The sequence below is a fragment of the Leuciscus leuciscus genome (assembly GCF_965113295.1).
Source record: "Leuciscus leuciscus genome assembly, chromosome: 3".
In the NCBI taxonomy this organism is placed as follows: Eukaryota; Metazoa; Chordata; class Actinopteri; order Cypriniformes; family Leuciscidae; genus Leuciscus; species Leuciscus leuciscus.
Window position 1 is genome coordinate 34,349,688 of NC_138727.1, and position 27,972 is coordinate 34,377,659.

The window sequence follows — 27,972 nt, forward strand, 5'->3', positions numbered from 1 at the left end:
TGGTGGTTTACTGTGGCGGATCAGTTTTGCCATGTAAGCAACAGAGCTTAAAGACCAAAATATAATGCTCCAACTTCCTAGCTAGACAGCATGGTGTGTTCGCCACTATCCAGGCATTTCTTCGTCATTAAGATGTGTTTAGATCTCTGTTAATCCTATTGAGCTGTTAAAGAGCAATAAAAATCAACAAGAGTTGGTTTATTTACTTTTCTTTATTCCCAGAGGAATATTTTATTGCTCAAAGGTCAGTATTTCATTGCTCAGGAGACTTAATGGAGATATTTGGTTCATGTAATTTAAGTATCAACTTTCTCTGAGATGTTTCTCCTAAAATATCACTCCTAAAAGTAGGCTAAAGGTTCCAAAAAGGGGTTTGCCACAGATTAACCACTTTTGAGTCCCCAAAGAACCTTACTTTAGAAGAAGCATTTTTTTGTGTGAAGAACATTTTGATAATCAGAATAACTTTTTTCCACTATAAAGAACCTTTTGTGCTTTGGAAAGATTTGGGGGGGAATTAAGAGCGCTATAACATTAATGTGTAGCTGATGAGAAATGTTTAGTTCATATTCAAATTTCTGACTTCTGAGAATCATTTGAGATCTTTCTCTCCTGCAGAAAGTTAACATAAAGCAACACATAAATACATAGATAAACACCCACAACATGTTCATAGTCTGGCACTTTCTGTCTCTTATATGTGACACAAAACACACACACACACACACACACACACACACACACACACACACACACACACACACACACTGCTTGTCCTCTCGCCTGGCAGCCCGAGGGTCCACCCCCTCCCTTCATTCAGTCTGGTCATGTGACTCAAGCTCTGTGAGTAGAACAGCACCGTGTGAGCCATCCATTCATTTCCTCCTGAGAAACACACGGCGGAGGAGGGAAGAGAGAGAGAGAGAGAGAGAGAGAGAGAGAGAGAGAGAGAGAGAGAGAGAGAGAGAGAGAGAGAGAGAGAGAGAGAGAGAGAGGGGGTCACATCAGAAAGTGCGACAGAGGAAGACAAGACAGAAAAGAGGGAGACAAAAGGACGCTCTAAGGATAGTGGTTCTCGCTCTCAGTTACTGAGGTTAATAAACAAGGTCAGTACTGTCCGATGTTTTTCCTTTCAGTTTACCACTTCTTAGTCTGTTAGTTTGTTAGACTGTAGACCTCCTGTCAGCTGTCATTTAACTGACAGTTACAATCGTCACTGTAAATAAGAGCTCATCAATACCTTTATTTTTTTATAAAAAATAAATAAAAATAAAAAAAAAACGAAAAAAAAAACGATTAGACTTTCAATGTTAACATAACTGTCCATTCGTCAGTAATACTTCTCATTTTAATAGCATAAGAGTTATTATTAATGTTGCAGATGTTTTATTTGGGGGTTCTTTTTCACTTTTATTGCTGTTGACATATTTGTGTAATTGTATAATTTGTGACTCCTGACTTTATGACCTGAATAGATGGGCAGAATTCTTAGTAAATCTATAGCCTAATTCTTAATATTATTTAAGAGCATACATATGTGTTTACAGTTTTGCTGTCTTGAGTTTGGTTTTGAGGTTTGGTTCTCTCTTCCTATATGTTTCATGGCTGCTCAGGCAGTTTCAGCTATATAAATAGTTCTCTGCACATTTATGAATGTTATATAAATGCTATATGATTGTTTTTTTTTTGGTTTTTTTTTGTGGGTACTTATGAAAGACTCCAGGATTGCATTCAGTTGACTTCTCTGATTCTCTCTCTCTCTCTCTCTCTCTCTCTCTCTCTCTCTCTCTCTCTCTCTCTCTCTCTCTCTCTCTCTCCTACTGCTTCAAATACCGACAAATTAACATTAGGCTTCATGATAAATGCAGTATATGGTGTACATAAGACCTGCACAGAAGAACAGTATAGCTTTGTTGTAGTCCAGTAAAGAACTAGAGCGATGCATCTGTTGGTCTGATTTGGCATGGATGATTTTGTGTCTCTCCATCTGCCAGTGGTTTCCCTCTCAAGTATGTGACATGGTTTTCCTAGCCAAGTCAATCAGACCTTCAAAGCTTTGAATAATAATTAGACTTCATTCAAGAAAACCACAGCACAATTTGTGTTAAATACAATTTAAGTAGCTATAAATATACAGCATCGTCTGCACCACAGAACTGAAACCGCACCTGAGAGTTCCTCCAGAGTGTCTATTGCTGTCTGGTGTCTGTCGCGTCTACACCGGATGAGCTTTGTGCTGCAGTTGCATGGTGAGGAAGTTCGGGGGTCACTAGGTCTTGTGTTTTTGGAAGCATTTCTTCACCTGAAACATCAATAAAATAAGCAAAGTTTCCTCTCACTATGGCGCTTGAATGACCCAGTGAGTCAGCAGTAGTTCTGGCAGGTTCACCTCTGGGTGGTTGTTGTTGTAGATGTGGTCTTTAGGAACACAATGTGGGCGTGAGAGGCAGCTAAAGGGTGAATGTGTGGGTTTCGTGCAAACATGATTTGAATCAATAGTTTGAGGGGGTGTGAATCAGGTGTGGAAAGAGTTTGTGTGTTGTACGTTTGTAGAATCCCTGTAATGGACTGGCCATCCATACAGGATGTTTCTCTGCCAACGATCCGAGACACTGGGATAGGCTCCAGCATCCTTGTGGCCCTGCAGGACATGCAGTTTGAAAAATGGATGGATAGGAAGTTTTTAGATTTTATTTTTACTTAAAACTGTAGTTTAGTTGGTCCGTATCTATCTAAAAGTATTGTGGATTGTAAATACATGTTTATTCAGTTATTTGTATTAGGGTTTTCATGACTAAAACTTTAGTATTCGATACTATAGTGAAATTTCAATTCTTGATATTTGGTTTCAATTTTGAAACAAAATAAATGAATAAAATACAATTAAAATAAATTAAATAAAAAATGTGTTGTTGTTTTTTAAGTATTTATTATTTATTTACAATGCAATTAATAAAGAACAAAAAAGTAAACTGAACTGACCTTTGATTAAAAAACTGAAATAAATCAATGAATCAATAGTTAAAACATAGTTTTGAAGTTTTTGAAGTATTAATTATTTTTATTTATTTACTATGTAAATAGTAATAAAGAAAAACAAAACTAATAAAGAGCAGTGAGTATTTTTATCATTATTGTCAATATTGTTGTATTGTTGTACATTTTATTTACCCCTAAAGAGTGCGTGCAATATACAATAAAGGTACATATTATTACTTAAATGGTATAGTAGTACCTTTCACCTCTGTTACAGCTCCTCCTGTATTTTGGATAGTGTATAATAAAATACAGTAAAATACAGTGCCAGACCTAATGCACAAATCTGATATTTTGACACACATCCCTTCTTTTTTTTTTGTCTTACCGTTTTACACTCACTGACTGTGTTACATTAATAACTCAAGCCAGATAAGAGCTTAAGCTTTTTAGCTAAGAAGTACATTTGTTCATTCACAATTGCAGCAGCTGCGAAATGTGAACGTTCTTCACAGAGACAACACTCGGGTACCAAACTTAGTGCTCTGTGACAATACAGAAAGACTAGTATTGCTACTTTTGATTTCTTTTAGATTATCATCCCTAGTCAGCATGGGACGTTCAACAGTTAATGGACATTTGAATTGGAGTACTGAAGCTTTCGCTTTCAAAATGATTTTCAGTGAACTGCAGCTTTTCTTGGTATAGAAACCCAGATGCTTTCACACAGACATGCTCCTACACATATGTGCACATACAACACAAATCAGAGGAACTAAATCTCCTTTGTGAGTCACCAGCCTACAAAGAGTGAAGTGGCAGGGTGGTTCCTGTACAGTACGGGGAAACAGCAGATCTCCCCAGTGACCGCCTGGCCCATTAAACAGAGCTCTGCAAAAGGGCTCCAACCAGAGCCTGTACCGGATACACTTCCTGTGAACACTTTGACTGAACTTTGACCTCTGACCCCACAACCACTCCTGGAGGGACCTGACCTCCAAAACGCAAGAGGAAGAGGGAGAGAGAGTTTCATGTGTGATCTGTTCCTGGTTAGAAATCTGTCAAAGCCAGACAGTTGTCTTCAGCTCCACAGCTGCTGTCAGGGCAAATTATTTCAGAAGAGCTAAAAGCTGTACTTTTTCTCAACCTCTTTACGTCTTACTCTCTCTCTCTCTCTCTCTCTCTCTCTCTCTCTCTCTCTCTCTCTCTCTCTCTCTCTCTCTCTCTCTCTCTCTCTCTCTCTCTCTCTCTCTCTCTCTCTCTCTCTCTCTCTCTCCTTTCAGTCTCTTCTTTGGTTTTCACCTGCAGTTGTTGGTTCTTGTTCACTTTCTCCACTTTTTTCTTTAGTTGCAGCTGTGAGTTTTCCAGCCTCACCGAGGGCAGAGAAGGAAAAACAATTCTTACCCAGCCCTGTGTGAGCATGCACTGCTGGAAAACAAACACAGCTGCCTTGCTCGTTACGAGCAGGGGCATCATAACACTCAGGGAAGAGGGCTAATATTGTTCAAGGGGTAAAAACTCATGCCTTGTGAGATAGAAAAAAGAGTGCTTTGTGGTCATTATCTGTTTTGGAAGGGCTGCGTAATCTCTAGCGATCACATCCTTTCCTGTCCTCCTTTCCTTCTGCTTCCTTTCTCTCTTCGCTTCTTTTCTGTAAGTTTACTCTTTGTATGAGGTTTGGTCTCTGGGTGGTTAGCAGTCACGCTAGTTAGCATGCTTGGTTACTGGCACTCACGCTGCGCTTTAGGGGCCGAATCTTTTCTGGCACTGTTCTAGAAGAGGCTCAGGCTTTCCCACAATGCCGAGGACAGCTGGGAAGGGCTATCGCTGCCCCCTGAGTCCGCACAGCCTACTGGGAATGCGGGCAGATCTCTTCCAGCTGTGAAACAGGCAAGACTTTCAAACACCTTAGTGGGTGGTTGTTTGGACCGCAGTGTGACATATTGGATATTCACCATATATTTGCAATTCTTTTCTGGTGATGTAGAACTAACCAATATTGTATTGTGATTTTAATTTTGGCTATGAAATTTACTAAAAAGTTTGTCTTTATGTTCATTTTGTGACCTCTCCTTGTCTCACAATTTAAATAGTTTAATTGGTTCAGTTATTTTGCATTAATCATTTAATTGATTCTTTATTCAATTGGATTAAAATGTTTGTGTGTGTGTGTGTGTGTGTGTGTGTGTGTGTGTGTGTGTGTGTGTGTGTGTGTGTGTGTGTGTGTACACTGATAAAATATAAACAAAACAGAATCCAGCCTGAATCAAATCCCAGTCCCATTCACCCTTACCTTTCTGTTGCTTTTTATGGTCTTATACGGAACAATACCATAAATAAAGGTAAAATTAAACTAAAATAAATAAATAAATAAATAAATGGCATGGAAGTATTCATATACACATTGTTGTTTATTAATTTTATTTTATATATTAACCAGCATTCTTTTGTGTGTTAATTTAGTGAAAAACATTGGAGAACATGCCTTGATTATTTTAAAGTACTTTTTTTTTACTGTATTTAGTTTCCTGTTTTGATTTTATATCTAATTGGTTACAATAAAATATTTTCAGAGTAATTTAATAAATATCAATATATATACAAGCATTATTTGAAATCTAAAACAAAAATATATAACATAAAACTATCTAGATATATATTTTTAGCTATACCGCCCGTCCAGTCCTAGCCATGCAAGCACAGCATATAGAAAATGCTTGTCCTCTCCAAAACAGTTGAAAATGTAATTCCCTTCTGTATAATATACTGTACTTGACAAATTTGAGAGCAATCAGAGGTGTGAAGACAGCAAGATGTAACGCCGTACAAAGTGCAAAATGGATTGCTCAGCTGAGCACAATTAACTCTAGCTCAACTAGAGCTGTGCTCATTAATTACGATTGAGATCAGACAATATCCCAAAATGTTTCTCTCAGAGGCTGCCTCTTAATAAAAAACAGGAAGTCCACACAGTCACTCTATGATTAGTGTGAGTCAACTGACCTGCATTAGGGAATGTTAAAATCATTTGTTGGTTGCCCCTATTATTCAAGCTCTTATTTTCAAGGAACACATTTTTCTTAAACTCTTCACGGTTGACGCCACACATTGCACAATATTGCCTAATAACATGGCCTTCAGATATTGCGCAACCTGGTGTGTGCCAGACCTCTGATAATAAACAGTTTGACGGCATGCGGTTCAATAGTTCAAGTCAAATTGCACACATCTGTCTCACCCTGTCCAGCGGAACACCAGAGAGAGAGCTTCAGATGTTTCTGGCCCGCTGTCTTCATGGAAGAGAGCACAGCAAACCAGTCCAAGCTGTGACCGAGAGGCCATTTGTCATCTTTTTTGGCCTGATCTGGGAACAGGCTTGCTTAGTAAGGTCTTGATCGTCACCATTGTAAAGCTGATCTCGAACCTGCAAGAACTTCTTACAACACACTGTGCAGATGAGGAAGATATTACAGACAAGATGGGAGAAAAAAAAAAAGTAGACTGCATCTTGAGGTTTAGTCGAGTTGTTTGCGAAACAGGAAAAACATTTGTTGACACTTTCACTCTTCAGAGCGCACTGTTACTTTCATCGACTTAGTCTTCTGTGAGACAGAAAAGACATGGTTGGATTATATTCATTTCCCATATACCTGATAGATGGCCTGATCGACATTTGACAGACTTTCCATTCACTCACAGACGCTGTCACCTGTATGGCAAGAGGCAAGTAGGTCCCACATGAGGTCAGTAAATACTAACCTATGCGCTCCTAACACTGACAGATTTAAACGGAGGGGTTCCAGGCTCCCCTCAAATCAATAGCAGATGTGTAAGTGAGCGTGTTCACTCCTAGTTCTCTCTGAAGGCAAGTGGAATATGCAGAAGCCTGATTTTTTTTTAACTAAATCTGAGGAATCTGCAGGAGACGTTCTGTAGTGTTTATTTACTTTAAAGACTGCGAGGAGCAGATGAATCTTCATACAAAGCATCGATTGTGAGGCTGAGAGAGAAGGCCATTTCATCCATGAAGAGCATTCAAGGATTTCATATATCAACATCATGTCTAGAATGTTTATTATTGTAGCCATAATGCCAAAATCTCTTTACAACTACTGATCACCACTAGGTGCGTAAAATGGGCCGCCAAGAGGTCAGTCAGTTTGATCAAGAGTCCCTGAACGATCACTGACTCAATAAATCCTCCAACTATCATTTAGTGTAGTGTTTTATCAAAGTTTTTGGGCCACCTTTGACTTTTCTTTTAAGAATTGCTAAAAAAAACTTTAACAGATTCAACTCTCGTAGTGCTAGTTAATGGACTGTCCGCAACATATACCTGTTCAAGCTTGATAGATCAGAAGTAAAACCATATAAATATATAGTTAAACATGTAATCACAGCCTTGCTGATATTCTAAACAATAGCACAATCGTGAGAATGCAATTGCCTATTTTATTACACAGCTCTCTGGACGACTTGATTCTGATTGGTCGATTTCGCCATTCAGCAGTCTGATATTTTTTGATAAGCGCACACATATCAGAACACTCATCAGCGTAACTGAAACCAGTGCTACTTGGTCGTCTCTTTTATTACATTGTGGACATGCTCTCTGAAAATAACCTCAGAAGTTGTCATGATTCATTTTACAATAATATTGTTGTAGTTTTCGTCTCGTTGTCAGATCATTTGTTTTGAAAGATCCTTAGCATAATACATTTTTAATATAATAAAAAAGTTAGATTTTGAAACAATTTAAGGTCAAATCAACATGTCAATTTTACACAAATGTGTCATTTTAGACACAAAATTAGACAGTAGAATTTGAGAGATCGTGAGGAACACAGTGGTGTTGAATCCATGTTTTTTTTATTATTATTTTTCAGTTACTCACTCATAAAGACAATTATATTTCTATCTATCTATCTATCTATCTATCTATAGAAATTTCCCACTTGGGGACCACATTTACCACAGTTCAATCTCTGATGGAGTAGATCTCCTCAATACCGAGACATGGATAGGGACAAAACGAGAATATTCTAACAGGAACCAAGAATGAGAGAATATTATTTATGAGCATATTTAGTGGCATCACAAGTTCAGATGAAATTGTTCAGAGATCTGCTGAACAAGAGGAGTCAGTACAGAAGACTGGAATGTTTATATTAGTGGCCACATCTGTTCCTGGCATTGTTTTACTTCAAGGGTCTGGCCAATAATTTGCTGTGCATTCACAGTTGATTCAAATAGTGTAATAGCACACCTCTCCCCAGCAGTTCCTCACACACTCTTCTTCTCTCCTTCACTTCTCTCTTGGAGGTTTGACAATGTCCTGGCTCTATCCGACAGAAGTTGTCCTGCCAAGGAAAATGAGCTCTGTTGAAATGGAAAGTCTGAAGTCACTCAGGGCTTTTTGGCAAAAGACAATTACGCAAAGCAGGAGAATCCAGAAGAAGTCTGCATCTTGGGGACGGATCCAGAGCAGTGTGCTCAATTCTTCAGCTCATAGTTAATAAGATCAATTTTAAAAAGGAGAGGTCTGATCTTGGAGCAGTATCTCAAAGTTTTGTGAGTAAAGTGACCCAGTTGTGTCTGTTATCTTTCCAGGGGAGGAAGGAGAAAAGGGAAGAGTGGAGATGAGGAAGATGTTTGTACAGGAGACATTGTTGGTGAGATTTGAGCCTGGTTATCAGTAGCATGGCAGTGGGCAGGAAGCAGCTCCGACCCAAGGTCACATTCTGATGATACTTGCCAACTTCCCCACAAAAAATGTTGAGTCACTGCTTTCTTTCTGAGTGAAATGTACCAACGATGATTTGCTTTGTTAGATCTCGTTTTCAATTTTGAGGTTAGCATGTTGCTAAGCTAATGACGTAATACTTTAATAACACCCACAAATTTGTCATTAGTTAAAACTACTTTTCAGTACTGAATGAAATATATTTATAAACTTGTTGGCTGGTCTTAGCTGGTTTAAGCTGGTCAAGCTGGCCTCCCATCCTGGCCAAACTGGTGTTCAGCTGGTTGTACAGTTGCTGTGTCGAGAGTGCACCTTCAGTCTAATCCCATTAAAGCTGTCTAGGTAGGGAGCTCACTAAGCTTTGTGTAATGGCATCCATTACAGATTTACCTTATAATTCAGACCAAGTCTCAGAACAGTTTAAAGGAAATATAAAATACCACAATGTCCAACCAGCACCAAACAACCAAACACTTCTTATGGCTGTACCCGAGAACTCGTAGAAGCCTTAAAGATGTTGTATGAGGTGTTACTGTACATGCACACGTGACGTGGGGTGCTGTCAATCAGCACCTGGGTGTGGTGTGCACCAATGCTTTAAAATCGAGATTCTCTGGTAAGAGCACTCATGGGGAAGTGAAGTGTCCTCAGATTGGTGCAATTAATGTGGGTTTGGGTGTTCTCTGTCTTGAAAACCCAGGCACACATGGATATACACAGCATTTGGAAGTAGGGATTTTAAGTGGGCACAGCCTTTCGGACCCCACCCGTTTCCTGTCTGCCAAGGATTATGGCGCGCTCGCACACACGCACACACACACACACACACACACACACACACACACACACACACACACACACACACACACACACACACACACACACACACACACACACACACACACACACACAGAGAGAGGCAGGTCTAAACTAACCAGGTCAACAGAAGCCAAAACAGTCAGCAGTTTCCAGTCTCTCTAATGAATCTGCAAGCACTGCAGTAACAGGAAGAAATCAGGTGATTTCCAGATATAATCCTTAATTTATCAGTGTTGCAGAGTTATGAGACAGGACTAACATCATGACCTCCAATAACCAAGGGAGGATTCAGACTTATGCAACATTTCCAAATGCACCATTGCTGCCTATTCTTCAGTGTACGTTTTAGTAAAAAAATAAAATAAAAAAAATAAATCATAAAATTGGAATAATAACCAGTAGGATCCAAATTATTTTAAGATTTTGCTCAAATGTGAGAAAGGTAAATGACAAATAAAAGTGTTCACGATGCGCCAAGTTCTTAAAATGTACACTGAAATGAAATTTTATGAACATTTGAAACTGAATGAACCATTGAGTAAAAATATTTTTTCAAAGGTAAAAGATTGTTTTAAAGGGCACTTATTATGCCCCTTTTTACAAGATGTAAAATAAGTCTCTGATGTCCCCAGAGTGTGTATGTGAAGTTTTAGCTCAAAATACCCAACAGATAATTTTTTACAGCATGTTTAAATTGTTACTTTTTGGGGCTAAAACGCACCGTTTTAGTGTGTATCCCTTTAAATGCAAATGAGCTGCTGCTCCCGGCACAGAGGGCAGAGCCTCACGAGCTTGCGCTCAGTGGTACGACAATCTCATCTGATAATATCAAAACAGAAACTCTCAGTAGCAGTGTTCATTTCGACCCGGGTCGGACAATAATGTCCACAGAGCCAGATAATATATGCTGTATGGAGATAGAACATGTATAGTTTAGCTTAATTATGGTTATAACTTGTTTTTCATCTTGCTTTTATCAACTATTAGTACAAGCGTGCTGTAGCGGACCCTGTCCGAATGATGGTCAAAAATATACTGATGAGTTCAATGAAGTTTATTGTACTTCACACAAAAGATGAAGTGTTAATTTTACTCCAGAGAATCACTGTAAGAGCGGAATAAACACAGTACAAGAAGTGTGCATTGAAGTCTTATCCATAAACTCTCTCTCTCTTACAGTGAGTACATAGAGGTGATTACACAGCGAATTACACAAAACACTCGATACAACTAACAGTAAACAAATATATACACACCTTTTCAGTGGGTGCTTAATAAACTGGTAAACTTTATATCCGTAAAACGACTCGATGAACTGTAATAAAGTGATCAGTAACGTTAGGCCTATCGCTCCGGAGACTGTTAGCTGGATCACAAACAGTTGGTAGTACAGATCCATCCTCGAGTAACAACGAGAGTAAATGAAGACTGCTATGTTCATTCTTACATCCAACAACAAAACACCTCAATCCCTTAGGAGACATTCTTGTGTACAGCTGCTCCGGCGTCGAAACAATGGCGGACTGTGTACAGCTCACTCAGGGCGGGTCTATGCTAATACGGCAGTGTCGGTCAACAGTTGTGGGAGGGGCTTGTGCAAAAGTACGACACATTGCCCTGAATCTGAGAACGGGTTGTTCTGAGACACTGCAAATTATTTATGGGGATTAAAGAAAAAGCACTGGGTGGATTTTTATCATTATAGCGTGGTGGTTGTATACACACACTGCCAACACACATTTATGTTCAAACACCATGTAAAAGTGAATTTTACATAATAGGTGCCCTTTAAACAAATATCATTAATTATAGTTTTTTGAGGGTCTCACAATTTGACATTTTACAACCTGACTTACAAACTTACCTTGTTTTGTCATAAAAAAGTCAAATGATCAACTATTTGAAGAGACTTGTCATAAGGGTCCTCTTTGATATTACTGATAATTACTCTTTTTTTTTTTCTCCATGTTGGTTTCACCACATGACTTGACTTGAATATTAATAAGCAGTGAAGTGGTTTTGTTAAAACATAAGATATATTAATAAGTGATTGTGCCAAACTGCTTTATGGATTTATTTTAAGAATTGTATTCTTTCTTTTATTTTTTTCTTCAGTATGATACTAGGAAAGTTGTATCGCCATGACATTTTTTGACATTAACAAATTCATTTTAATTCAGAAGTTAAAAATCACCCTCATTGAATTAGTTGTATTGAAGATTTTAATCAATGGATCCGGGAAAAATTAGTATCATGTAATTGGCCCATTGCCTTCCAGTTAGATTTATAATGGCATTACTGAAGCAGGGAGCTAATATTTGCTAGCAGAGGGTGATTCTCTAGTAGTGAAAGTAACAGCTTGTCCATTTGAATTCTAGTCATTTGTGCAAGTGTAAATTTTTCTCACCTCTCATTTCCTGCTGTCTGGAAATTGGAAGCTATTTGTTGACATTTAGTACATGAACAGTTCACTTTTTCATTTAAAAAGTGTGTGCAAGGTTCACACAAATCACACAAATACACACACCACGTTAAATCATGAACACACTAAATGTATGTAAACCCACTGCTGTAAACACTGCTGTATAATGCTTCTTTCCTTGCTGAAACTACCCATGTTTAATGGCATCTTAACTGAATGTGACAACATGGGCAATGTCAGTACAAAGTTATGTATTAGAACATTCCTTATTGAGTAACTAATGGCTACCCAGATGTTATAATTCAGGACTGTTACTTTAAAATAATCTAAAATAGCCAAATTTGAGGCAATTGTTTTTAAGCTGCTGTGCTCACAAGAAGAGATGTAAATAGAAATGTCATAGAATTCTATAGAAATAGAATTTTTCAGAAGTCAAAGCATCTGTTCAGGGGCCTCATTTATAACTGTTGCGTACGCACAAAACAGGCGTACGCCACTTCCGACGCATGTGATTGTGATTTATAAAAACAAACTTGACGGAAAATTTGCGCACCTGCACGCAAACTCTGACCCGTGTGTACGAAGTTTTGGAGATGGAGCAGTTTGGCAACACCGATGTTGGAGTTAAATGTATTTTTGTTCACTTTTAGACAGAAAATCTAAAGAAAATTATACATATACAGAAAGATAATACCAAATATAATTTCACTATCACTTCCAAATATCCATCCCTTCTTAAATGTCCGCGCCAGCGAGCGCGTTGGGCCGTTTAGTGAAACTGACGCAAATAACAGCTGATTTAAGCTGTTTTACTTCTGAAATAAACATTTAGATTAAATACGTCATTCAAATTAATGAAGTTAAACACTTAAACATGAAATCATTACTGAGAAGTTACAAATTTTTTTATATTCAATCAATAGAAATATGCGAGGTTTTTGAACACTTTTCCTCTGGCATGCTGTGTTTTAATGTTTTAACTACAGAGATAATTGCTTATCATGATAAGACCAGATTGTCTGAGAAAATAGTTTCGTGCAAATAATGCACAAGGCCTATCTGTTTCCATTAAAAATATAAATCAATTAAAAATACAATTTTGGCCAGTGGAAAAGATTGAGAAAAACTTTCTCTGAAATGTATTTTACACTATTTGATTTATGTATTCAAAAACAAGGCAAGGATAGGCTACTACATGATTTTTATAAATGTACTGTGACGGCACATCCGTATTTCATATTTTCCTAATGTCTTGTACCGTTAAACGTTATCACGTGGATGAATAATCATATGCAAATGATATGCAGATGAGGATCTGTAGGCGTTGTAAGCTCCATATATGGTTATTTCGGGGTGGAGACGCATGTGCGCACAATCTTGCTGACTGGGATTTATAAAGTGAATTCTGCGCAGGTTCTGGCGTACGAACGGATTTATAAGTCTGAATAATTTTTGGCGTATGTCATTTTTGGCTTTCGGGAACACATACACTTTTAGTAAGGATCCTACGCACAGTTTTATAAATGAGACCCCAGATCTTGATCAGAGTCAGTAGAGTCAGAGTGACGTTATTATCATTTCAGCTCTATACTGCATGTATACAGTGAAATGAAACAGCGTTTCTGATAAACATGACTGTAAAATACCTCAAGCAGCAGTAAACACTTCTAAGAATGATATATGAATGCTTATTAAAACCATTTGGCTTGCTCTCTCACATATGTTTACTGTTATTATCCTCACAGTTTATCTGTTGGACTGTCACCAAGCACAGCTCCTATATAATCTGAGACAAATCTAAGGTTGAGAAGACGTGTCATCACAGTTATAGCAAACATATTTGATTTCTCTGTTCCTCACTATGGCCGAATGTCTGCAGAACAACACGGTGTGATATAACACTTCAAGTTATTGAAACCTAACGTTGTTTTTCTGCTATGCCTCACAGGAACAGTGCTATCAGGATGTTGATGCTGGATGGGATGCCAGGCCTGCCAGTTAAAATCGATCCTGCAGAGTCACAGAGACGGGTAAGAGGTCAAAGCGATGCCACACAGGTGTAGTCAGAGGATTCCAACACTCAATATCATAGTCACACAGTTTGGATCACTGCGAACGCAGGCAAACAGAGTGATGCAAACCAGTGCTGTTATAGGATATCTGCATTCTTGAAACTCCACTTGACCAATCAAATTTGAGGACCGAAACTAACTGTTATACATATTCTGGTGGGTGAATGTCACAAAGCCTGTAAAGACAATGTCTTAGTCCTAAATAAATTAAGGCTTTAATTGATCAAGTAAGGCTACATTGATGACTTGGAAGTACATTTTTATTGAGATGTGATATTTCAGGACAATTACTTTCCTAATTATTTACACCCACACGCAATACAGTCCAACCAAAATGTATTCAGACACCCTCAACATTTCTCACATTATCACAGTTTATTCGCTATAGTTTAGAAAATGGTAAGAAAATATGACAAGAACTTATCAAATCAGTTTATATTTCACTGGTTTTGGCCACCCTACTGTTTGACTGTCTCACAAATGAATTAGGTTGAATGTTATACAATATATATTATATTTAATATATCATTACAGTAATGAGAACATGACAATGACAATCGTTTATGGCATTGCGGAGATATTAATATGTTGGTATTATGGGGGGCAAATGTGCCTACTTGTAATGAAATGAAATGTTACAATGCAAGAATCTTTATGGTCCTCCCTAAAAATAGGCCTCATTATCTTTATGCAAAATGTAATTCCTTATTTTTATATATATATATATATATATATATTGGAGTGAAATACCAGGACTTTTTCTTGCACCAAGTAACTGTGCTTTACTTTGCCTTTAACACACTGTGTATTGCTTGTCTACTCTAGTGGTTTAGATTAAGGTGTCTCATGCTTGGAGTCTTCAGGATACATGCCAGATTTTCAGGCCTGACCAAATAAGCATTTACACGTGTTTCCCCTACTCCCCGTGTCCTATGCTCTCTCTCCATTTTCATGCACAGCTAAACCCACACACATAACATTTTGCACCCTGTTTTACCCGTTTTTACAGTTGTCATTGTCGTGCCGTTGTTCGGGTCGAGTGCAGGATGTGCGTGGGCCACACAGCTCATCTTTGAAGTGTGTTAAATCAACAGGCGGCGCAGATGCCTAAACGTGCTTCTTGTTTAAGTGGGCTCAACGCCAAGCCCCTTTTCTTGGAAATGCATTGCTCCCCACTATTAAAGCCGTCCTCACCAGAAGCTATTCGGATTCGGAAAATTAGCCATAATGACTGGTAGCCCCCCATTCGAGGGGTTGGATGTGGGCCGTGCAGGAGGGGAGGGATAGGAAGGTGGGAAAGGTGAAGCATGAGTCGAGAGAGAGAGAAATGGGGGAGAGATGAAGTTTCAAAACATGTTCCATTTCGGCTGAACAGCCTCCAAGTCAACCGCAGTAAAAAACAGAAGGGACATTTTTGGGCTAGAAATAATGCTGCCAGCAGACCACTTTTTGTCCATGATTTCATTGAGTCTGAGTGAGTGCTTCTGAGATGTTTGACTGGAGTGTTTTGGCGATTTGCTGGTGTTAATTTAGGATAACAACCGAGTCAGTAAATGCCTGAAAGATGGCTTTTTCTTCAAAAAAAAAATGTTTGTGATGTGTTTTCCTCTCATATAATAAACAAATAAGCCAAGTATGGTGTCCCATACTCAGAATTTGTGCTCTGCATTTCATCCATCCAAATGCACACACACAGCAGTGAGTATTGAACACAAACCCACCGTGAACACGCACCCGGAGCAGTGGGCTCAATATAAATACTCTCAATACATACTGTATGTTTTGCTAGTCCCTGTTTATGAAGCATTAGCCCCCATAAAGTTAGCGATCTGAGGTTATTTCACTCAGAATCTCCCCTTACCAGTTATTAAAAATGTTGTACATTAAGTATAATCCTTCCCTCTAGTCAGTGACACACCTGGTTATCACTTGATTCTTTGATTTGGTGCTCAGCAACATTTCTTATTGTTATCAATGTTGAAAAAAGTTGTGCTGATACACTGTGATGAAGTGTTTTCCTGAATTATTTGATGAATAGAGAGTTCAAAAGAACAGAGTTTATTTGAAATAGAAATATTTTGTAACATTATAAATGTAATAATCAGTTTAATGTCCCCTTGCTGAATACACATCATTGACCTTTACCTGGACTGCCTAACTCAAGCTGCTGAGTCTTCAGCCATTTACAAGAAACGGCTGAAGATGTATCTTTTTCATCAACACTTGGCCCATTAATGCTAACACATACTATTCTATATATCTATATCCTTGCAATGTGTACTGTGCTAGACTTACTGGGACTGGTCACAGCACTTGCATATTGTTGCCCTATTGTTGGTTTGATCGTTTCTATTGCTCTCCTCATAAATAAGTCACTTTGGATAAAAGCGTCTGCTAAATGTTTTTTAGTAGTCTTCACTTAATCACTCTAATGTCATCCTAAACCTATGACTTTCTTCTTTGGAACACAATAGATTGTTATGTTGTGTCATACATGTTTGGAATGACATCAGGATGAGTAAATGATGGCAAAGTTTTCATTTTTAAATGAATTTCTTTAAAGCTTTAAATATTCCTCTAAAACACATGAGCTCAATTTTCTGAAATCCTAGGATGCTCCTGTTTCGAAAGCAATTAACAGTCTGTCTCTTTCCTCTCAGTCTCCTGTGATCCATGACTATACAGAGATGGGCGTGCTGGTGTTGAACCGCAGATTTCGGACACAGTCAGACGACAGACGATTCCTGTGCGACCCCTTCCAGACGCAAACAGAGCCAGTGGACCTGTCCACCAACAGAGCCAGAACCTCCCCGTCACTTTCAGCACCGTCATCTTTATCCTCGTCTCCCTCGTCCTCGTCCTCATCATCAATACGATTCTGTCCACGGTCCCCTCCTTCCAGCAAGTCTCTGTCATCTTCATCACCGTCATCATTATCCATGCCTTCATCTTCCTCCACTTCAGTGATAACCCCGGTTCCTCGTTTGAAGATGTCTCCGTCCTGCTCTGGCCCAGTGGTGGCATCTCCCCCATCCAGGAGTCTCCGGGGGCAGTCGTTTTTGCACATACCCCAGCTGATGCCTCCTTGCTCCAGCCCGGTCCACCTCCACCCACGACGGGTGCCGGTGGTGATGCAGCCCATGCCACTGATCTACACTGGGGTGAGATCGCTGGGCAACAGCAGGCTCATGATGCCGCTGCTAGAGGAAAACAGGATGCACAGGAAAGGTGAGACATAGATAAGCATCTAAGCGCTACTTGAATGTCTTACACCATGTCTACACCAAAAGACAAAGGCACATAGAACCAGGGTTTGAAATTAACACCCACCAACCCGCCAAATGCGGGTAACGCTGTCAAATCACTTGCCAATTTGGCGTGTTACTTATTATATTGTTACTCACTTTGCTGGGGAAGTTCGTGTAAGCCAAATCTGTGCAGATTTAGCGCAAATACTCAACTCGTGAGTCATCATGATATATTGAATACAGCGTATTACGTAATCTGCGCATATCTGGCTTACTTGAACATGCACGTCACTATACAACAAATAACGGCACGCTTGTTCATTTGCATTGAAGCAATAGCGAAGATTAAAAAAGCATTTGGTTAACAGAAAATACATTTTATTTTCCAACATCCTGTATTGATCTGTCCACCTAAATTACATTTATGGTGACGAGGATGAAATAAAAGAGGAAGGGAGGAAAGGCTGGATGACATAATTTTGTTTGCATATATATATATATATATATATATATATTGCTGTGACGCAGTTAATCTGGTTTATTTCTTCTTTTTTCTTTTTTTTTTTTGGCTAGTAGAAGTTCTGAATGGCCGGTAACTTACAAATTTAGTAGCCAAATTGGCCGATGAGTGAAAAAGTTAATTTCAAACCCTGCATAGAACCCATTATAATCAGTGATGCTGTCTACGTTGGATGCAACGAGGTGCGACACAACATGGCAAAATCAGGCATGAAGAACAAATGGATTTGCAACTGTCGCTTTGTCGCAGACATGTAGGCAGCCTCAAGCTGTTAGCCAATTAAATTACTGAGCTGAAAAGTCCCCTGTTGTTACATCAATTTGTCTGTCAAACTTACTGAACTGTCTGTGACACGAACCTCCTATTTTGGGAAATTCCCAGCATATGAAAAAAAAAGGTGTTTCTCATTTTTATTTAGTTTAACCTGATGTACTAAAATAACTAAAATAAAAATGTATAAAAACTAGACATAAAGATTACAAAAAGCACAACAAAATGACTAAAACTTTTAACAAATTTAAAATGAAAAAGGAAAACTCAAAAATAATAACCAATTCAAAATATTAATAAAACCCACAACAGTATCTCAATGATACTAAAATAACACTTTGAGTCGGATCAATCTCTGCTGTAAACCGCATGTACAAAATTATGTTTTGAAAGATCGTCTAAAAGCAAAACATCTAGGTTGGAAACAAACAAAAGGAATAGTAGAATACAGCAAAGTGGATGTTTTAAGAAAGGTGAAAGAAGTATTCAAATAGTGCTTGTCGGTCTTTATGAAATAGACCTTTGTTCATTGTACACTTCTGTGATTTTTTAATATATTTTTTTCTGTTAAATACAGACAACATGCAGCCAAAGTTTCTTTTAAGAAAAACACAAAAAATCACAATATCTGCAGAAATCATCCATAACACATTTTTCCTTTGTGTTAATGTCAATATTAATGACGTCGAATTTCTGACTTCCACTTGTAATTTCACTACTTTTTTTCATATTCAACCATTTTATTTAGTGTTTAAACATAACAACCCGATACAAAAGCCTGTGCTTTCTTTTTATTGTTTTTAAACTGCATTTGAAGTTATTTATCCAAAACTCATCAGGTACACCAGCAAGCAACCCGACCCTTGACCTCATGTATTTGACAGACATAGAAAAGCGGTGGGTGAGGTTAAGAAATCCATCCTTCTGCAAAGACATTCATTCTCCTCCTTTCACCACTTTCCTCTCTCCTCCTCCGTAGGTGCAAAGCACTGCGTTTAAAAGCCTCTCTTCGAGTTTCCATGTTGCTGGCAGGGTCAGTGACAGAAGCCAGAGCCCGGCTGTGTGTTAGACAGGCTCAGCTCTTTTGAGTGCAGCTCCATTGTGCTCGGCTCTTTATATTCCTCAAAACAGGCGGCCGCTAAATCCCCGCAGGAAGTAGATGCGATGGGAAAAACTTTGCTTAGCTAAACGAGGGCACTTGGGTTTATTAGTGACAAAGCGTATGCGGAAACACAATAGCATCTGCAATAAAGACACACACACACAAAAGAATATATATTAGAAAATATACATATATATATATATTTGCAATATGTTCTAAATTGAATATTAGTTTGATTAATTATAAGGTAAGTCACTTAAATACTCCCAGCTATCTCTCTCTCTCTCTCTCTCTCTCTCTCTCTCTCTCTCTCACACACACACACACACACACAAGCTCATACTCAAACCCTTTTTCTAGGAAAGCTTGCCTCTGGGCAACAAAGCTGTTTTTAATGGGCTCTGTGGCTAGGAAGTATTTCCATTCATTCTTTCTTCTCTTTTTTTTCATCCTGTTTTCCTCTGGGGCGGAGGCATAGATAGAGGTTGGAGATGTCCTATGTCATATAAGTCTCCGTATACATTTTTGTGTGCGTGTTGTGTCTCAGAGCACTTTTTGCTATATACTGACCAGTCAGAGAAGGGCATTTATCTACATCAGAAGCCCACAGTGTGTGTGCAAACAAGCAGGTTGACACATAATTAGGCCTGTGCAGTTCACACTTTGATGATCCAATTTCAGTTCATTAAAAACATTCACGATTCCCACACAGAGACCAGCCCCCTATCTTGAGGGTCCGTGCCCTTATGCTCTGCAGTCTCTCATGAAGTATCCATGGCAACAAGACAGGACATGGAATGACACGAAGACAACAGAGACCTTTGGAATTGCTATTACAACCAAACAAAAACAATACAAACATGCCCAGCTCTCTTATTATAGGAATAGAGTGAACTATACTGTCATTCGGTTGTGCTTGGAACAGTTGAGTTCAATCAAAAAGTACAATGTTGTCATTATTTACTCATGTGCATGTCGTTTCACATGGCAAAGTGGACATCACGTTCTTGAGATTCTCATTACTGAACATCAAAACATCAAACCTGCTCAGGTTACACAGCAGATGTTGATATTATCAGTGGGTAATCAAATGTAAATCAATGTTATTTTACCATTCTTATATACTATTAATAATATTTTTTATTAATTTTATAATATTTTTTGTTCTCATTATAATTTGTATTAATTTTGTTGTGCTTTAGTCTTTTTTTTTCCATTTAGCTTTCTTTTTTATTTCAGTTTTAGTCATTTTTAGTACTTCAACTTATTTTATTTCAGTTAGTTGTCAAGGCAACATAATTTGTGTTTAAGTTTTTTATCTAATATTTATATTTCAGCTTTATTTCAATTAATAAAAAATTATTTTGGATAGTTTTAGTTTAAAATACCTACACTGATGTCAATTAAATTTAAACTTAAATGTCACATTTCAGCTATATTTCAATTAACACATTTTTTTTATAGTTTTAGTTTACAATACAAATTAAATTCAAATGTCAATTAAATTCACTTTTTAATTTTAAACTTAAATTTTGATCTGTTTATCACACAAAGGTATTTTATGACTACAGATAACTTCACATGTACTACTTTAATGGTGATTTTATTGGTCTCTATGAAAAAAATCTGCAAAGTTTCTTTAAAAACACTGTCCATCCTAGCCTGGCAAGCCAGACCCACATCAAGATGTTGGGTCTGGGAACTCACCATTGGCAGGGCTCAGTCCGAGGGGCGGGATAAACGGTTGTCTTTCAAATTCCCTCTGCAAGCAATAGGATAGCGCTACAACCAACCAGAGCGTTTTCCCACCAGCGGAGCTAGTTGATAGATTAAACTTTTGCCCTATCCGGTCAGCAAAACTCTGAACACGTCTTCCTTTTTTAATAATGACTTCAGTGCCGTTCTTTGTTCTTTTCTCAAAGAAAAGCTTAACTCCAAGTCCTCCAGAGTCGAGGCCAAAGCCGATTCGCCAGCAGCGGCAGCCATCACGCAGAACCGTCGCGACTCTGCCGTCATCATGTTAAGCCCGCCCACCGACTCTATACACGATGTGATTGGCCTGACTAGAGTTTGGTTTTTCCAGCTCGCAAGCCAACGGAGAGTTGCTAGACCACCCTGCTTTGCTGCCGCTAGGGTGCGTCTAGATTTCTAGGCTGTGTCCATCCTTTAAGGAAATTCTCTGCTGTCTATCAAAGCTTTTATTCAAACATTAATTGAAGTGCCATTAAATTAGAATCTTAGTTTGGTTTATTGTGTCTATTGGTCTATTGTGCTACAGCCATAGAATCAAACTGTAGAGTCAGTGTCCACACAACTGAATCATTTCTCATCAAACACCAGCATTTCAGAGGTCACATGCAGTATGAATTATGCTACAGTAATCCATGTACAAACTCTGAATCAAGTACAGAAAATCAACACTGGGTTTGTTTGGACTGCAGTATCCTGATTGTAAGTTGTGGAATTATTTAATCATATGTGCATACTGTAAATTCAACTGCACCAAACTTCTGTTTTTATCCAGTCACACACCGAATCGCAGATGGACTGTCACCACGGCGATCTTTGAGTGACAGCGAGGATGATGACCTGCCCAACGTGACCTTGGAGAGTGTGAATGAAACAGGATCCAGTGCCCTGACGATCACCCGCGCTGTCCAAGAGTAAAGACACCATTTTTATTAATCAGCAGTATTTATAATCCAGTCTACAACCTACCTATCTTTCATTATATACACACACACATATATATATATATAAATATATATATATATATATATATATATATATATATATATATATATATATATACACTCACCTAAAGGATTATTAGGAACACCATACTGTGTTTGACCCCCTTTCGCCTTCTGAACTTCCTTAATTCTACGTGGCATTGATTCAACAAGGTGCTGAAAGCATTCTTTAGAAATGTTGGCCCATATTGATAGGATAGCATCTTGCAGTTGATGGAGATTTGTGGGATGCACATCCAGGGCACGAAGCTCCCGTTCCACCACATCCCAAAGATGCTCTATTGGGTTGAGATCTGGTGACTGTGGGGGCCATTTTAGTACAGTGAACTCATTGTCATGTTCAAGAAACCAATTTGAAATGATTCGAGCTTTGTGACATGGTGCATTATCCTGCTGGAAGTAGCCATCAGAGGATGGGTACATGGTGGTCATAAAGGGATGGACATGGTCAGAAGCCATGGCATTTAAACGATGCCCAATTGGCACTAAGGGGCCTAAAGTGTGCCAAGAAAACATCCCCCACACCATTACACCACCACCACCAGCCTGTAAAGTGGTAACAAGGCATGATGGATCCATGTTCTCATTCTGTTTACACCAAATTCTGACTCTACCATCTGAATGTCTCAACAGAAATCGAGACTCATCAGACCAGGCAACATTTTTCCAGTCTTCAACTGTCCAATTTTGGTGAGCTCGTGCAAATTGTAGCCTCTTTTTCCTATTTGTAGTGGAGATGAGTGGTACCCGGTGGGGTCTTCTGCTGTTGTAGCCCATCCGCCTCGAGGTTGTGCATGTTGTGGCTTCACAAATGCTTTGCTGCATACCTCGGTTGTAATGAGTGGTTATTTCAGTCAAAGTTGCTCTTCTATCAGCTTGAATCAGTCGGCCCATTCTCCTCTGACCTCTAGCATCAACAAGGCATTTTCGCCCACAGGACTGCCGCATACTGGATGTTTTTCCCTTTTCACACCATTCTTTGTAAACCCTAGAAATGGTTGTGCGTGAAAATCCCAGTAACTGAGCAGATTGTGAAATACTCAGACCGGCCCGTCTGGCACCAACAAGCATGCCACGCTCAAAATTGCTTAAATCACCTTTCTTTATTTTATCTTTACCTTTCTAATTGCATTAATGATAAATTGAACAGGTGTTCCTAATAATCCTTTAGGTGAGTGTATATATAGACATAGATATTGTGTTTGAATATAGTGGTTTATATAGCTGTTTGTGAATGTAAAAGATCTGCAGAGTTTCAAAGATCAAAGTACATGACAAATAGAGTTATTGTCTCCCAAAAGATTTGCAAAACTAATCATTCACTTCTCTTTGCGAATCAGTTCGTCAAATTCAAAGGAACCGAACTGATCAAAGATTAATTTGTGAACTGGATATTGCTATGACCGATCAGCCAAGATTGCTTTCCATAATTTTTTTCCACTTTGAAGCTGCAAATGTAACGAAAGGAGTAAAAGTATACATTTTCTCTTTAACGTATAGTATAAATGGTACTTAAGTACAGTTTGTTATTGTACACCATGACCACAACAGACTGGGCCATCTGACCAATCAGAGCAGAGTAGGCTCTCAGAAAGGATCCATTATCAAACCGTTTCAGACATTGTGAGAAAAGAGGTGATGCTGCAATGTATATTATGATAACAATTAAAGTGTTTTTTTTCTTTTTTCTTGGGTGCATGTTAACCTATTATAGGAGACCTCCCAAACAAAATTAGGAACCTATAAAATACCATAATTGGGGCACTTTAATTAAGAATTGAACAGAGAGTTGTATGTGGCACCTATACTTTATTTGTTTGCGAGCTATAGCTACAAAAATATATAGCTTATCTAAAAGTAACTTCTCCCTGTGACTGCAAGTAGGGACAGAGGCAAAAAGGCTGGATTGTCTAAATGTGTCTGGGAAGGACAAAGGTGCCAGTATGATTTATAGCAAGGTGCAGGAGTGAATATTATTGTGAAAGAGAATGTGTGAGAGAGAGTTGCTGATTTGACCTGTTGGTTCTTCAATCAATACGAATTTGATCCAGTGATTCATGTAGTGTTTGTATATATAGTTTCTAGACAGTTTGTTGCCAAAATTTGAAATCTGACAAAAAACACCCTGGAGATATCTTAAGACACATTGAATTGGGAAAAACTATTCATAAATAAATCCGCTAATGTTTTCCCCTTAATTATTGTGATATTAATTTTGTTATTATAATTAGGTTTAAATATTTAAATTTATGTACACTGTAAAAAGTGATCAGTTGACTTAACTTAAAAAAAAACACAACTTTTTACAGTATATTTGTCAGATGGCGTATTCAGGGTAAACATTTTGCCATCTTGCGTTCCCTGAAAATCATACACATGACCTTGTTTAACCAGTTGAGCTTCAGGAAGTGATCTCAGTCTCAGAGGGAGTGCATGCGAACGTGTTGTGGACACAGGTGCAGGAGTCGATGCAGGTTTATATATTCCTTGACCCGTGGTCAGCTAGTCAATAATGAATGGACTTCATTCTTACCTTTATTTTTCTGATAAACTGATCCCCAGATAGCGATGCTGGCCTGCACGTCACTGCCACTGGAAAGCCCCTCTGGTGTTCTCCACTGGGAAACATCCAAACAAAAGACGGAACATAAATGGCTGTGCTGAGTTTATTCTGATGGCAGCTGCTGTTTCCCTCCCTGCTTCTCTCACTGACAACAATCTAACAGTTGATTCTTACTGTAAAACACTCTAGATGGAGTTCCTCGGACGACTACAAATTCCACACGATGGAATGTGGAAAATAGTGACAGTGTTTGAAAAAATTTAGATATTGTTTAATGGAGGAGAAAAGATCTAGGATGTTTTCTTTCTTTCTTTTCCTCTTTGGGGCCCCAAAAGTGATGGAGTGTGCCAAAGGCTACAGGTGCCCCCCCAATGCCCCCCATCCTGCACATGAATATGCACACACACACACACACACACTACACTCCTGTAGCCCAAAAGAAACAGGAAGTGGCTCTGTGGGGGGTGAAAATGCCTCTGCTGCCACATATATATATATATATATATATATATATATATATATATATATATATATATATATTTAAATCAATTTCAAGATGGGATGAGAACAGGTAGATTTCCCTGACACTTAATATATTAACACAGTAAAAGCATTGGTTTTCATCAAATAAACAATTAATATTCTCCTTTAATCATTAACTGAGAAAATATTATAATGTAAATAATAATAGTGTCATTTCTAAACCACTAGTGCCACCAAACTGAACATATTAAGCTGGGAACTGAGAAATCATTTAACATTGAAAAAATGAAACATCTCTCCTGTAAACCACCCTGATAGCACACGTACATCTCAGAGATGTTCACATCTGTAAGATGTACTTTTTTGTGTTTGCTCATCTGCAATACGTCACCAGGAGGTTTCCTGTCAGACGTTAAATAGACATTTCGAAAATGTCTGATGTTGTCCATTTGCCGTCCATTGATTCCTTTATAGCTCCCTCAAGTGGCCATTTAAAGCCTTACATTTATGGTTAAAGACTTTTCAGGGGTGTGTTTCCGAAAAGCATTGTTAGCAAACTATGGTTGCAATTTCAAATAGTTCAACGAGTCAGTGTTTCCCCAAACCACAGTTCCAACGAACATTCACAAACAGCATTGCAAAGTTGTGAGGTCTGAGCTACAGCTCTCAACTTAAGGTGTAAAGGAAGGGTCAACAGTGTCATTATAGATGCTATTTCAGTAATGAATTACAGCTGTAATTACATGCAGGTATTTTTTAAATGTAAGTACAATGTAAAAACATGTATGTACACAGTAAATGCATTGTATTAAAGACAGGGCTTAGATTAAGCCAGGATTAGGCCTTAGTTTAATTAGGAGGACATTTAAGTAGCTTTTTTTTTTTTTAAACATGACTTAGAAAAAAACATCACTGGTGTGCATCTTAAGACAAAACAATGGCACTGACATATTTTAAGATATGTCAGTGCAGGATGCTTTCAGTTAAAATAGTTCAAACATGTAGTTTAGTCTGGGACTAGGTTTAAGCCTTGTCTGTGAAACCGGGGGAAAGACACTTAATATAAAGTGGGACCGACTTAAATAACTAATTGTAAAGTATTGTAATTTATTTATGAATAATGTATTATTTCTCCCTGTCATCCTGCATTAAAAACTACAACAGACTACCATTTTCATGCTTAACAAAATTGTCTTCAAAAGAAAATTCTTAATTGCTTTTAATAACGTTAGAAATCATATGCTGTCATTGCAGTTCCCTGTTGCCGTTCAGTATTGAGAGTCTTCGGAGGCCCAGGCCTTCAGAGTCGCCCGACTCAAAGAGAAGACGCATTCACAGGTGTGAGTTTGAGGGCTGTAATAAGGTTTACACCAAGAGCTCTCATCTTAAAGCCCACAGACGTACACACACGGGTGAGCCTATCATGTTTTTAAAAACGTGAATCCTGTTCCATAAAAAGTCTGGTCTTTTATTAATATTTCCGAAATGTTCTCTCTCAGGTGAAAAGCCATACAAGTGCACGTGGGATAACTGCACATGGAAGTTCGCTCGCTCTGACGAGCTGACACGGCATTACCGCAAACACACCGGTGTTAAACCATTCAAGTGCAGCGACTGTGACCGCAGCTTCTCCCGCTCGGACCACCTCGCCCTCCACCGCCGCAGACACGTCCCACAGACATGCATAGTGTGAAAAAGACACTTGATGGACAATAAGCAGACGGAGCGGGTCTCTATCTGCCAGTGTCGCATGCAGAAGGTCTGAAATGATTCCCCCGCACAACAATAATGAGGTGAAAGACATGGGAGTTAGGAGATCTGCCTTCCCTCATATTGTTTATCTTCTGCACTTTTATGTGAGGTTTATTCATGAAGGAGTCTTTTACTAATGAACTATTAAAAGCCATTTGCTGTTAAATGTATTTGATTCTCCAAACCTTCAGGTTTGCCTTCAGGTTTACTCATTGGAAGCCTCATGGAATTGCAGTTTTTCATTTCACAAAAGTCTCAAACATATTTAGAATTCCTTTTGTAATACTTATTTTTGTCTAAAAAGCATTGCAGAGTAGCCTAAGTCCATTCTGTGCAAGATTTGGTTTTGCATTTTGCAAATAAAAGTCACTTTGAAAAAAAAAAAAAAGACATTTAATTTACAATTTGCAGTGTAACAATGGCATGGCAATAATGGCACAAACACATTAGACAAACAAACATAATGACATTATAACAATGCATTTACTGCAAGTTCACATTTTAGCTTCAAACTCTGCATGGGCTCCAGTTATCACTTTATTATGAAATCTGAAGTTGTTGTTGTTGTTGTTTTTATATATATATATAACTGAATGTGAGGAGACGGTCGTACCATTAATGTAGTGTTATGTCCTCTCAGGACTCGTCATATGAGAGAGACGTTCTCTCACACCTTTTTAAACTTTCCTTGCATCATTTGTGCACAAAACTAGTGTAGCAGATGTCTGTATATTTTATAGTCTTTACCATGTGGTATCTAATTTTTGTTTGTTTGTATTGTATGTCATATATTTGTTCTGTATTCTGAGATTTGCACCCTTCTGTCCATAAATATGTGATGCCAAAATTTATAGTATTTTACAGGGAACCCACTGACTAAAAATCATGTGTGTAAATGAACGTCAAATGGGCATTCCTTTTATTTTTTCTCTTCTACAATGATGTATCTGTACATGATGTTATGGTAAACATTTCAGTTTTATATGGATCTAACTGTGAATTTATATATAAATACAGTATATGTTAGAAAAAGGCATGAATAAAAGCACCGATTTGTATGTAGAGAAAAGACTTGTGTGTTTTTTTTTTTTTAAGACATAAGCCCAAACAGATGTCCCTTATGAGTTTTAAAACTAATAAACAGCTTGTTGAATAGAATAGAATGATGATAACGGATCGAACAGAACATGGATGGATTTTTAGAATTTGATTTTACAAAAACACTACAAGGATATAGAAAACTATACAT

At 38.2% G+C, this 27,972-nt stretch overlaps 1 protein-coding gene across 4 annotated transcripts; it reads left to right on the forward strand.

Annotated features, from left to right (window-relative positions):
* Nucleotides 1-880: 880 nt before the first annotated feature.
* klf12a (Kruppel like factor 12a) lies at nucleotides 881-27,798 on the forward strand. 4 transcript variants are annotated; one of them, XM_082164042.1, is made up of 6 exons: nucleotides 881-1,106; nucleotides 13,909-13,990; nucleotides 16,693-17,260; nucleotides 21,697-21,835; nucleotides 26,226-26,383; nucleotides 26,471-27,798. In XM_082164042.1, the coding sequence occupies exons 2-6, from the start codon at nucleotides 13,925-13,927 to the stop codon at nucleotides 26,662-26,664; spliced, it is 1,125 nt and encodes a 374-aa protein (XP_082020168.1). In that variant the 5' UTR covers nucleotides 881-1,106; nucleotides 13,909-13,924; the 3' UTR covers nucleotides 26,665-27,798. The 4 variants fall into 4 exon arrangements, with proteins under 4 accessions (XP_082020168.1, XP_082020170.1, XP_082020167.1 ...); XM_082164044.1 differs by lacking the exon at nucleotides 881-1,106 and adding an exon at nucleotides 4,235-4,866; XM_082164041.1 differs by lacking the exon at nucleotides 881-1,106 and adding an exon at nucleotides 5,198-6,719.
* Nucleotides 27,799-27,972: the final 174 nt, after the last annotated feature.